Source organism: Marmota flaviventris, chromosome 18 (assembly GCF_047511675.1).
Source record: "Marmota flaviventris isolate mMarFla1 chromosome 18, mMarFla1.hap1, whole genome shotgun sequence".
NCBI classification, from domain to species: Eukaryota; Metazoa; Chordata; class Mammalia; order Rodentia; family Sciuridae; genus Marmota; species Marmota flaviventris.
In genome coordinates this window covers 62101480-62114511 of record NC_092515.1, presented here as the reverse complement: position 1 = coordinate 62114511, position 13032 = coordinate 62101480, and the positions used below count along the sequence as shown (strand labels likewise).

Below are 13032 nucleotides of genomic sequence, written 5' to 3'. Positions count from 1 at the left end.
GTGGCCCAGTACAATGGTGCATGCCAAGTCCCAGTGGCTCCGGAGGCTGAGGCAGGAGGATCACGAGTTCAAAGCCAGCCTTAGCAAAAGTGAGGCGCTAAGCAACTCAGTGAGACCCTGTCTCTAAATAAAATACAAAATAGGGCTGGGGATGTGGCTCAATGGTTAAGTATCTCTGAGTTCAATCCCCAGTACCCCCCAAAACAAAAAACACACAAGAGGCCACCTTGCACCCACTGGAAATGCTCCTACAGAAAATCAAAGCAATGCTGGTGAGGGTGTGGAAATATGGGAGCCTTTGTGCACTGCCGGGGGACACAGAAGGGTGCACCCACTGTGGAACAGAGCTGGGCAGTTCCTCAAGACATTAAAAGTAAGGCTGGGGGCCAGGTGCTGGTACATGTATGTAATCCCAGTGGCTCTGGAGGCCAAGGCAGGAGGATCTCAAGTTCAATGCCAGTGTCAGTAATTTAGTGAGGCACTAAATAACTCAGCCAATAAAATATTTAAAAAGTACTGGGGATGTGGCTAAGTGGTTAAGCACCCCTGGGTTCAATCCTTAGTACCAAAAAAAAAAAAAAAAAGTAAAGCAGGAGTTTAGTTCAGTGAAGAGCTGCCCAGAACATATGAGGCCCTGGGTTTGATCACAGCTCTATCAAAACAAAGGTAGAATTACCCTATGACTTGCAATCCCACTTGTGGTCTATATTCAAAAAAATTGAAACCAGGGGTCTCAAAGATATTTGCACACATGCTCGTAGCATTATCCACAGTACCAAGAGGTGGAAACAAGCCAAATGTGCAATGCCAGGTAAACAGACAAAAACAATGCAGTCTGTCTGTTCAATGAAATATTATTCGGTCTTAACAAGGAAGGAAATTCCAGCACATGCTGTGCACAGGTGAACCCTGAGAAGTAGGCCCTACAAAATGAGCCAGTCACCAAATGACAAATGCTGCACGATTCCACTTACATGAGGTACCAAAACAAAGTTGGGTCCACGGAGACAAAAAGCAGAGTGGGGAGTGCTGGGACTGGAATAGAGAATAGGGACTGTGGTTTGCTGGGCACAGTTTCAGTGCTGTGAGCTGACAATGTCCTAGAGATGCTTGATGGGGACAGTCACACAACAAAGTGCTTTCAGTGACCCTGAATCAAGATGGTCAATTCCATGAAAAACACGTTTCTTCCACAATTAAAAAAACCAACAACAAGGGCAATTACAAATGGACTGGTGCTTGTTCACAGAGGGATACAGAAACCTGAAGCAGGACAGCTTAAAGAAAATGCTTCTTGCTGGGCGTGGTGAGGCACAACTATACCCGATGACTCGGGAGGCTGAGACAGGAGGATTTCAAGTTCAAGGTTAGCCTCAGCAACTTAGCGAGACCCTGTCTCAAAATAAAAAATAAAGAGCTGAGGACGTGGGTCAGTAGTTAAGTGCCCTTGGGTTTAATCCCCAATACAAAAAAAAAAAAAAAAAGGACAAAAAAACCTCCAAATGCTTCTTATTCCTTTGTGTATGGAACTCTTGTGTCCTGCTTTAACAGATCTAGAGGTAAAAACACGCCACAAAGTATCAATTCTTGAAAATGTTTAAAAGTTGTGTTGCTGGTACACTTTGTAGTCAGTGGTCACAAGTACCAATGTGTGCCCTGGGCAACTAAATGATTTATCTATAGATCACAAGTAGTCATGGAAGTATACCTCACACACCTGTTAAAATCATATGATCTAGGGGCTGGGGTTGTAGGTCAGTGGTTGAGCACTTGCTTGCCTCTCATGCATGAGGCACTGGGTTCAATCCTCAGCACCAGATAAAAAAATAAATAAAATAATCATGTCCATCTACAAAAAAAAAAAGACAAATATACAATCTAGTAGTTTTTAGTGTACTCACAAAGCTGTGCAGTCATAACCACCATCTAGCTAGAATGTTCAAGAAGGAAGCCCTGCATTCCTCAGTGCTCAGCCCCATCCTCACGTGGGCTCTGCCGGCTCTGGAGATGCATGTTCCTGGAGTCCCACACCAAGCCCTGAGCAGCCCTGCATGCTGGCTTTCCTCGCTGGCATGTCCCCCAGGTTCCTGCAGCTAGCCAGCGTTCTTTTCCCTGGGCTCCTACCTGCCGTGGAGTGTTCCACTGCATGGATGGACTCCTTAGCTTTGGGACACCTAGAAGGTTTCCTGTTTTGGGTGCTTGCAAGCCCTCTGGCAGGGCCATATGTCTTCTCTCCTCTTGGTCAGAAACCCAGAAGCAGAAGTGCAGGGCCATGGGGTAACTAACAATGTCCTTTACTCCTGAGCAACAGCCAGACTGCACCAAAGCAACAGCACCATCTCACACTCACCCTGGCACTGTGTGAGAGTGCCAGTGTGCTCTGCTCGTGTCCTTGCCAACACGACAAACTCTATTATACTTTTAAAGTAATTTCTCTTGTTCCTGAAGAGTTCTTAAACCAACTCATCTCAATTTAACATCACACTTCAAACTGCAGGTAAACAAAACACCTACATCCAAATAAATTTCTCCTAAGAAAAAGCAGAAGATTACGTTCTGCCAAATGGATTCAATGGTTTCCTTTCATACTACATCACCTTTCAGAATAACCAACAAGAAGAAAGGTAAATATGCTTAAGAACACTCCTCAATGGGGCACAGTAACATAGGTCTGTGATCTCAACTATTTGGAGGGCTGAGGTGCAAGTTCATGGCTAACGTGGGCCTCACAGCAAAATCCTATCTCTGAAAAGAAAAAACAAAACAAAACAAAACAAAAAAACCAAAAACAACTAAGGACCAGGGATAGGAATGTAGCTCAATGATAGAGCACTTGCTTAATGTGTGTAAGGCCCTGGGTTTGATCCCCAGCATTGTCGGAAGGTAAGAAAAGAATCATTCTTGAAAGAAGTTTTTGATCACATTCAATTAAGCTGCAAAAATACCACTGGCCCCAGTTTCCACTCTCTTGACTGCAGAAACTGCTTTGCGAGACCTCACTCATGGACACTCAAGCTTAGCAGTCTCACCCACCCTGCCCTGCATCCATGGAGACAATGCCGCTGCTCTCGTGTACCAGCATCTTCCCAGAGATTCAGTTTACATTTCCAGTAACGATCTTGCTTCATCTGTTCTGTGCTTTGGTTGTTAAATTCTGAGAACCAACGTAGCAGCGTGAGCCCAGTTCCTGGTCCAGAGCCTCCACTCAGAGACAGTGGGCCTGCTGTCTCCTGCTATGGAACCTGTGGGCTAGTCCTAACCAACTGGCTCCACTTCTGAGCCATGCAGCCGCCAGAGACCAGGACAGTGTGTGGCACAGTCTGTAAGCAGTGCTAATTCAGTGGCTGCAGCTGTGTGTGTGTGTGTGTGTGTGTGTGTGCAGAGTCCTCCGGTATCACTTACGTCTAGGAATCAGAGACCATCTGACGTCATTTAATCTCACACCACTATAGAAAATAGGTCTTCTAACGACGTTTCACTTTTCTGAAATATCAACATTAGAAATGCCCAAGTTTTTAAGGAACTAAGATGTGGTGTACACTGCTGTGTCCTCAGTGTGGCTATGGTGACTGTCACAAGACGGAGAGACATGTCACATGGCACATGGCTGTGGGCTCTAGATTTTTCCACAACCCCGCTGGTCCAACAGGACTGTGTGCACACTGGGGCCATCACATGCACATATAATTCAGATGGGTCAACTGTTTTCACTTGGCAAAAACAAGCATACAGACAGTGTAGGCTAAAAGCACACACCCTAGAGGAGCGAGCCTGACCAGGGTTCTCAGGAATCCCTCATCAGAGTATCTCTCGGCCTGAGGGTGGGGTTACTCAAGGGCCAGTCTCAGTGCAAACTGCCCTATCTGTAAGACGGGACTCTACTCCCCCCACCCCAAGTCAGTTCCTGCCTCCTCCCAAGCAAGCTGCTGCACCTTTGCCTCCACCTTTGGCTCTCGTGCCTCGGAGGAAAAAGGGCAGCCACGACAGCTCTCTGTCCCTTGAAGCCCTCCTTCTTTGCAGTGTCCCAGGCATGATCTGGATCCAGGAGGAAGAAGTCTGGCCTCTGGAGCAGGGGACTTTAAGGTACTAAAGAGAGTGAATATGGGATATTTTGTACCTTTAACCTGGCCTCTGAGTGGTATGGAATTTGGTATTGGTGGAAGAAGAGTGGATAATGGTGTCACAACATCTGGAAAAGAAGTACAGGAAGCTCTTGTGAGCTTTAGACTGCACACACAAGCTGGCCAGTGAGCAAGTCATCTAAGGGCAAGAGGAAACCATCTCTTTACCTATCCAAGGGAAGCACCCATACAAGAAACATGCCCATCAGAGAAACTCTTACAAACTAACATCCCAAGACTCTACAAACGAGACACATATCACCATGCTGAGGGGTCATGCTACATGCTGACACAGGGTCAGTCCAGATTTCTAAGCAAGGGTTTACCAGACTGCCCCTGCTGCCCAGCTACTCAACTCACACTGTTCTCTGCAGAGTGCCTGTGGCCTCCAGAGGCCCTCCCTTGCCTTCTCAAGTCCATCCCCAGTGAAGAACGTGCTGCAGGAATTGGTCATCTCTTACAGAGGTGGGGGGACGTTAACACGGGTGCCGGAGTGTTCAGCCTGACAGAAGGGACCCCTTAGAAAGACAATGGCTGCTGCCTGTTAGTCACGGGTCTACTCCAAGTGTGTGAAAGTGACAGGCTGGCTCTCCTCCAAGGCAGTCTCTTAAGCGAGGAAAGGACCAATAAAAGGGTCTGCTGTTGAACAGCAGCAGCCGCAGCAGCACTCAGGGTCTGGCCCTACAAGCAGCCTCGCACAGCAGGACCCTGATGAGGCTGAACCTCCAGCTGGGTCCCAGGAGAGGCTATGGCTTTGCAGCCAGAGCAGAGCCCAACCCAGACAATTACCTTTCATGAAGAATCGGCAGGTGGGGCGAGGCCTCACCTTCCTGTCACTGGGGTCCTTCACTTCGCCTTCCTCCAGATCATCATCCTGCAACAGAGGACACTTGTCTTAACGAGGTGACTGCCCCCTGCACCGCCTCTATCGCAGGGCAGTACAGAAGTTGAGTGTGGGGAACACTGACGTTTTCCATGAGGCGTGTCTTGGCCACTCACCAATGCATGCCCGTTTCCCCAACCCTGGATTCCATCCTGCACCACAGGGATGGTCTCAAAGCTCGCCTGTAAGCTTGAGGGCCACAGGAAGAACACTGTGTTACAGTGTGGGCTACATGAAGCTCTTTACTCTGCCTTGTGGCTGATTCTTGATCCAGGGTCCTAACCTTACTGTCCAATTCTAAAGTGACTCAGGAGCTCTACGAAGACCAAAGGCTGGGGTTCCAATGAGCAACCAAGACCTGACCACTGCTCTGTGCTCCCTAGCCACCCACTGCCCCAGGGCTCGTTCCCACCAAGCTACAGCCAAGACTCCCACCTGTGCCTCTCAGCTGAGACTCTTCCTTGGACCATCCCAGCCCACACGGGCACCCAGTACCCTCCCCACAGCCCTAGCACCAGAGGAAGAATGAACAAACATGTCCTCTACTCTTCCCAAAGGGATGGTATACTCCAGGTGGCTGAAGGCCTGCTAATCAAATGACAAGATATAAACGCAGAACAAACAGGAGGACTTGAGCTGGTGATGTCAAGGCAAAGACCCATGAAGACCGCAGAAACCGCTTATGGCACACAGGAAGGAAGCCTGGGTGGTGAGAGACCACTCAGAGGTGTGGGAGAACGAAAGACCAGCAGGCAGTTCAAGGCCTCACACAAGCAGACGCATGCAAATGGCTCTCGAGTGCAGACTTCCCAACACCGCCACTTCATGTCTCTAAGTCCCTCAACTTTAATGTGCCCCAAGGCAGTAAGATTCAACTATATGCTCAACAGTCACCAACAAGTTGCCTATAATGTGTCAGGCCCTGGGGACAAGAGGTTGATCAGTCAAGGAGATCCCAACCTAGGAGTCTCCGTTCTTGGGAAGGGGTCTGAAGAACCAACCAACAGCCTGGAATCACAGTGGAGTGAAGATGGCTTGAGCCCCCACAGAGGATGGGGAGGCAACCAGGATGTAGATTTGGGCAAGAGACAGCAGGAAGAAACCAGAACTATTCCTGGGGCAAGTCAGGTGTGCTCTAATGGGGATGGAAACTACCAACCACAGCTCCTGCCCACTTACCTACCAGGTTAAGGTGTGCCCTGCTTTCCCTGGCACACCCCCAGCCTGTTATCATGGGCCTGGCACAGAAAATGAAAGGCCTCCTCTGCCGCTGAAGGACAGTGGTCACACTGCAATGGAGCTGAGGGGCCTTTGTAGGAGGCACAAGCAAACAACAAAAAACCCAACACACACCACAGGACCTAAGTGGGTACACACTGTCTCTAGGGGAAACAAGACTGTGGCATTGTCCAGGGCTGGCTGGCTGCAGCACTAAGATCCTCCATTATCCAAGGAAGCCCTGACCCCCTCTGATGAATGCTCCCCTAGGACTTGTTAAATCACTGACACTGGAAGGGCCTATAACAGTCCTCTCAACTGTAAACGGAGTGTCCAGTGCCCAGATTGGCCCCACCACACTCCTGCTGGCTTTGGAAAGAGCATTTCTCTCCAAAACACCAAAAACCAAACTCATGAGCAATCATAACTCACAACCTCACCCAAATTGATCAACTTGAGTCTCACAGCACCTTTTCTCTTTGCCAACCCTGGGATAGAGGTAAACTTCCCAAAAACAGAAGCAGGGAAAACAAAACACAAGGAAACCTGCTCAACACAGTCCTGACAACCCCCTGCAAGGTCGGATTAAGCAAGTCATTAACTAAGGAGAGCACACAGCAATAAGATAAAGACCTAAAATCCTAAACTCACAGCCACACCCCACCCCCAGAGTTCTGCTCTTAGGAACCAACACCAATTAGGTAATACCCACAATCCTTCTGCCTGCCCAGCATGATCAGGGCAATAAACCACGGCCCAAATCGAACTGAATCCACACAGACCAGCGTCCTGCAGGAGAGGAGGGTACATGGGTTAACCTAGGACTCCACATCCAACTGGCAGGCTTCCCTCTCCTTCCAGCCCACGTCCAACATACCTTCCTTCCACTCAATGACACGGACAAGGAGACTCTCTTCCCAGGGCACCCAAGAAACCCCAGACCTCCATTAGCTCTGTCCCCTCATTCGTCTCAAGTTCAATACTTCGAAAAAAAATACTGCTCAGACTTCAGGCTATTTTTTCCAAAACACTACTGATTCAAGTTCTTCAACATAATTACCTCCCATGAAATGAGACCCACCACGTCTAAGATCAAGTTACTGAAGGCCAGACCCCCACTGCAGTGGGGCCCGGGTGTTCTCAGGGGTCCGTGGAGACTGTTGGCTGCCACCTGGCACAAAAGCCTTGCTGCAGGCCTACTCGGCATTCTCCGTGTTCGCACTTGCCTGCTGTCCCAGCACAAGCCCGCCCCCTGCCCCCCTAGCAACGAGGACCAACAGGAGTCCGTCCTGTCGCGTGGGCCCCCACTGGGAGCGAGAAGCCCTGCTGGCCAGGCCGCCCCTCGTACTCACGTCTATCTCCCCGTCATCAATCTCTCCGTCATCGTCCTCTTTTTTCTTCTCCTTGGTAGCCTCTGGGGGCTCCTTCTCGCCCACACCCTGGGCTTCAGGCTTCCCCTCCTCTGCAGGAGCGCCTTCCCCCTTCTCATCCTCCTCAGCCCCTGTCTTTTCGGCCTCGTCCTCTGGGGCTGCAGGAGCCGGCTCCTCGGGGACCTCCTCATCATAGTCTAACTCGTGCTCATCCAGCTCCCTGGTCACAGAGGAGGCCTCATCCCTGAGGTCGCTTGCACGGTCCTCCTCGCCGTCATCTGCCTCCTCCTCACAGGGGGAGCCTGCAGGACCCCTGTTCAGCTCGTGCGCCTCAGAGTCCTGATCCTGGGATTTGGGCTCACTGGCTCGGTCCTCCTCATCAGAGCGACTCTCCTCCTGGCTTGGTGCCCTGGCTGTGTTCTCCTCATCCTCTAAATCAGAAGCCCTCCCTGCAGCTCCATCCAAATCCTGATCAGACCCACTTTCCCTTAGAATGTCATCGTCAGAAAGTGCTGGCTGTTCCTCTTCATCCTCTGGGGAGCGAGGATTCTGTTCAGGGCTCTCAGCCACATCCATCGGTACCCACGGTTCTGGGAAAGAAACAAACACAGGCTTACAGCATGGAGCGGGATGGAGGGTAAACCCTATCCTGTTCTCCTAGCTCATGCAGCACCTGAAGGAAGAAGCAGACCTGCACTGTGTGTGGCCCACATGGCTTCTCCTGAACCCACATGAACCCACATGCCACCCTGCAGAAAGACCCCACAAGGCTGGACCACACTCTACTAAGCAGCATAGCACGTGCCTCCTTTTCTGGCAATCTGGTAGCATGAGACACATGGCCTGGCACAGCCCTTCCACTCTCAGGTGCAACCTTCAAGGTTAACAGACAGTAAGCCACAGACGGCAAAAGACAGCTATTTGGATTCTTAAATTACTTCTCAAAGTCAGTAAGATTTTCATGGATCAAGGGAGCACAACTCAAAGGCACATGTCTGGGGTCATCCCAAAGGGAATAGAGCACAGCCTGGGTCAGGGTCAGTGGTTTGCAAGCTTGGAGCCTTTTCTGTTGCTGAGGACAATTCTCAAAGCAGAGCCTTCCATTTGCCTTAGTTCCTCAGGTGGACACTCTTTAAAGAGAGCCTGCAGGGGCTGGGACTGTAGCTAAGTGGTAGAGTGCTTGCCTAGCATGTGTGAGGAACTGGGTTTGATCCTCAGCACCACATAAAGATTAAAAAAAAGGGTCTTAATGAGACAGAGAGACAGCCTTCAGGTTGTCACCAGACTTGTGCACTCAGACTCAGCAGGTGCCCAGGGCAGTGCTCAGGGTCCAGAGACGTGCCAGAGACAGCAACACTATTTCCATGTGGGTACCTGTTGTGGTAGAGAACTTCACACACCAAGCCATGTGCTTATGTAAAAAGATGGCAGCATCTTAGAAGACTGCACTTCTGTTTCACTAATCCAGATTTAATTACAGAGTCAATGTTTTCTTATTTTCCCACATTGAAAATCCACGGAAGCACACTGCTCCATTTGTCTCAAAGGCAGTTTGCCTGACGTGGGTCAGAGTGCACGTGCAGGGCACCTAGATCATCAGCCTATAAGCCAGCATTTCCAACCCTCCAACCAATGGGCAGTCTCAACTGTGGTGACAGGTATGGGCAAGAGTTTGGTATCCATCTGATTCTTTATAATGTGTAGCTGTTCAAAAAGGTTTTTTTGAGGGAAGGATCTCACTGAGTTTCCCAGGCTGACCTCAAACTTGCAATCTCCTGCCTCAGCCTCTCGAGTAGCTTGGATTACAGGTGTGCACCATTGTCTTGGACTAAAAAATTCTGTTTAAAATAAGGGTATCACAGTCAGGATGTTCTAGAACTGCAAGATCTAGAAACAGTTTATTCATTCCCAGATCACTATGGGTTTGGAGGTAGCAAGTCATGCACATTCACATATTTCATATTTTTAAAATTATTTATACAATTTTATATTTACATGTTAAAGGTAAAAATATGTATATTGTAAATTTATCCTTTTACTTTTTTCAATATTTTTTATTATTATTAAATTTATACTTGCAAAGGGCTGAGCTGGTACCAAAAACTACAGTTAGAAAAAGTATGTATACATGCATACATATATATCTAAAACTACAATAAAAAAGCATATATGTACGTATATGTATATTTAAGTAGCAGATTACTATAATTGAATAAACATCAGAAGAACCACTTAAATTTCACATTATAAAGACACAATGGTTAACCATCATATAAAGTTATAAACCAACCAATCTATCCTATGTCACTCCAAAGTAGGCAGTTTAGAAAAGGATCACCTCTGCTTTCCTTACTGCTGTATTCAGAGGTAGGACTGTTGGAAAGAATTGTTAAACATCAGTGCTGTAGTGGCAAACTACACCGGAAGCAGAAAGTCGAGGAGCCCACCACCCAGCTTCAGGTGGGCCTCCACACAGGGCTGCAAATCGACTCCTGCAGCAAGGGCAGAGCTCACCACCAAAGGGACTGGAGCCAGAGTCAGTCAGGGAGGGCCAGGGCCTCCATGCTCTCCCACTGCTAAGACCAAAAGCTCATGTGTACATGTAGTGGCAGGGTTACAGCAGTCAGTCAGGGGCTAGCGCCAAACTGGCAGTACCTGTAGCTTCTGATTATTAGTGACATCAACAAATCAACTGTGCCCATAAGATTACCTTTGTGTAGAACATCCTACCCCTAGCTTTGTATGGTTTTTATTAGACTTACTTTAAAACTTTCCCCAGAGAAGGGCAAGGACTTTTCATCTCCCAAACCCTGGGTGTGGTACTTTGGTGCTCGTAGGAATTCAGTCCTGCTGACTGGTCACTGAGTCTCAGATAATCCACTTAAAACCAGACAAAACACACTGCTTACATTATATAGCTTATGGCAACCTTGGAAATAAAGTTATCTCTTAAATCAACTCACTGTTATACAAAACTAAATGTCCCCTCAAACTAGATTAAAAATCACACAATTGATACTCTGCAGAAAACACTGGCCCAGGCTGCTGTAGGCCTTGCCACATACTATCCTGGGCACAGCAGAACCACAGCCTCTTATAACCTGCTAAAGGCTCTTTTCTGGAGCCCAAATTAGTTGGCAGTTTGGTTTCACTGTCATCATTAGGTATAACCAAATTTTTCTTATATTTTGGCAATCTTAAAACTCTGTGGTCAGAAATGAAAAACAAAAACAAAACAAAACAAAAAAACCCCCACAACTTCTATACAAGCAACACTAAGTGTTGGCAAGGATGCGGGAGAAAGGCACACTCTTACATTGCTGGTGGGACTGCAAATTGGTGCAATCTCCAAGTATGGAGATTCCTTATAAAACTTGGATTGGAACACCACTTGACCCAGCTATCTCACTCCTTGGTTTACATCCAAAGGACTTAAAAACAGCATACTACAGTGGTGCACCCACATCAGTGTTTATAGCAGCACAATTCACTATATCTAAATTGTGGAACCAACCTAGATGCCCTTCAATACATGAATAGATAAAGAAAATGGTATTATGCACAATGGAATATTAGCATTAAAAGAGAATAAAGTCATGGCATTTGCAGGTAAATTTGATGGAGTTGGAGAATATCATGCTAAGTGAAGTAAGTCAATCCTAAAAAACCAAAGGTCGAATGTTTTCTCTGATAAGTGGATGCTGATCCATAATTGGGGGAGGGGAGCATGAGAGGAATGGAGGAACTATGGATAGGGCAAAGGGGAGGAAGGGGAAGGGAGGGGGTCTGGGGGTAGGAAAAATGGTGGAATAAAATGGACATCATTATCCCTAGGTACATGGAAGAAGAAATGAATGGTGTGACTCTACTTTGTGTACAACCAGAGACATGAAAAATTGTGCTCCATTTGTGTACTATGAATCAAAATGTATTCTGCTGTCATGTATAGCAAATTAGAACAAATAAATAATTTTTTTTAAAAAAAATCTGAACTACTGCCCATGGGCCAGTTCAAGAGTGGGGAGACTGCCTTCTAGCTTGTCACTGGGGCTTCTGAGAACCGTAGTCCTCATTCTGCTGCTTCCTAGGTTTAAGATCCTAGGCAAGTTATGTGAACTTGCTAGACGTCAGTTTCTTCATTCAAAACATAGGGATAACAGTAGCCACTTTGTGAGGTTGTTACAACAATTTGATGAGATAACTGATAGCATGCCTGGGACATGCTCCACACCTTCTATGTATCTATTTTTTATTTACTTTTTACTTACTTATTTAGTGGCACTGGGGACTGAACCTGAGTGTTCTACCACTGACCTATACCCCTAGTCCTTTTTAAAAAATTTTGAGATGGGCTCTAGTTAAATTGACAAGGTTGGCTTTGAACTTGTGATTCCCCTGCCTCTGCTTCCCAAGCAGTTAGGATTACAGGCATGAGCTACCATTCCTGGTTTGACACATTTTAATTTAAACAGAACTAAAGTGAATGTAAACAGATATAACCCTCAATAAAAAAAAATCATACTCTAATCTCCTGGAGCATTCAGGAATAGTTTTTTGTTTTTTCCCTGTGTCATTTGACAAACACCACCATAAAACCGACAACCACTATCATACTGAGAGATTACTGCCAGCCCTGACTAACTCATTTACCAGCGTCATTCTCAATCCTCATACCAACCTTCCACGTAAGCACTGCTCCCCTTTCCCAGGTAAGGACACCAAGGCCACATGGCTACTGTGTGGCTGTCCTGGGGCTGTAGCAAAAGCCTTCTCTGGAGCAGATGCTCCTGGACCATGGCAATGTGAGCTTCTGCTCCTTGCCCGGGAACCAGATCCACTTTTAGCCACTGTTTCTACAGAACAGTGGGACCCAAATTCTAAACAGATTTTATAAATTCTTTTCTGGAACATAGCCCTTTCATAAATTGGAGTCTTCTATTAACCTCAACTGCATCCTGCCTGTTTTCCTTTTCTCCCTTTTAAAATTTGGTGCTGATTCATCTACAACCCTATCTCAGTCCTTCCAGAAAACCAGTTTCATACAGAAGACAAGGTTACTATATGATCTGTTTGGACTGCTACTTAAAAAACAGTGATGACCATACAAAGAGTTGAATGGTGACATCAACCATTTATTTTGATTTAACTTGTCTGGCGCTTAAATTAAAGACGAATCCAAGGCATCTCACCTTTATGCTGAGTTCACAGGAAGTACAACCAAGAGTTAGATCCCAAGAGAGCAGGGACCATGGTAAGACTATCTCAAGAAGCACTTACTGAGCCTGCAAGCCCTCCACAGTAGAATGTACAGTAAGTCAAATTCTCCTGACCACTGAAGGGTTCATGGTGATTACCACAAAGCAGCAGGGCAAGAGGCACCAAGATTAGGTGACACTGCCAGTTTGTCAGTGGAGCCTTGGGAGAGTATGTGTCACAGACT

At 47.2% G+C, this 13032-nt stretch overlaps 1 protein-coding gene across 3 annotated transcripts in view; it reads right to left on the bottom strand.

Annotated features, from left to right (window-relative positions):
• Positions 1-13032, bottom strand: part of Zc3h18 (zinc finger CCCH-type containing 18) — a 51630-nt gene that overhangs the window by 34989 nt on the left and 3609 nt on the right. For 2 of the 3 annotated variants that reach the window (XM_027933072.3, XM_027933073.3), the window contains exons 2-4: positions 7575-8182; positions 4911-4995; positions 4118-4189 (exon numbers count right to left, since the gene is read on the bottom strand). In XM_027933072.3, coding sequence (XP_027788873.2) covers positions 4118-4189; positions 4911-4995; positions 7575-8168 — 751 coding nt within the window. In that variant the 5' untranslated portion in view covers positions 8169-8182. The remainder of the gene's footprint in view (positions 1-4117; positions 4190-4910; positions 4996-7574; positions 8183-13032) is intronic. The other variant, XM_027933074.3, reaches the window with a different exon arrangement.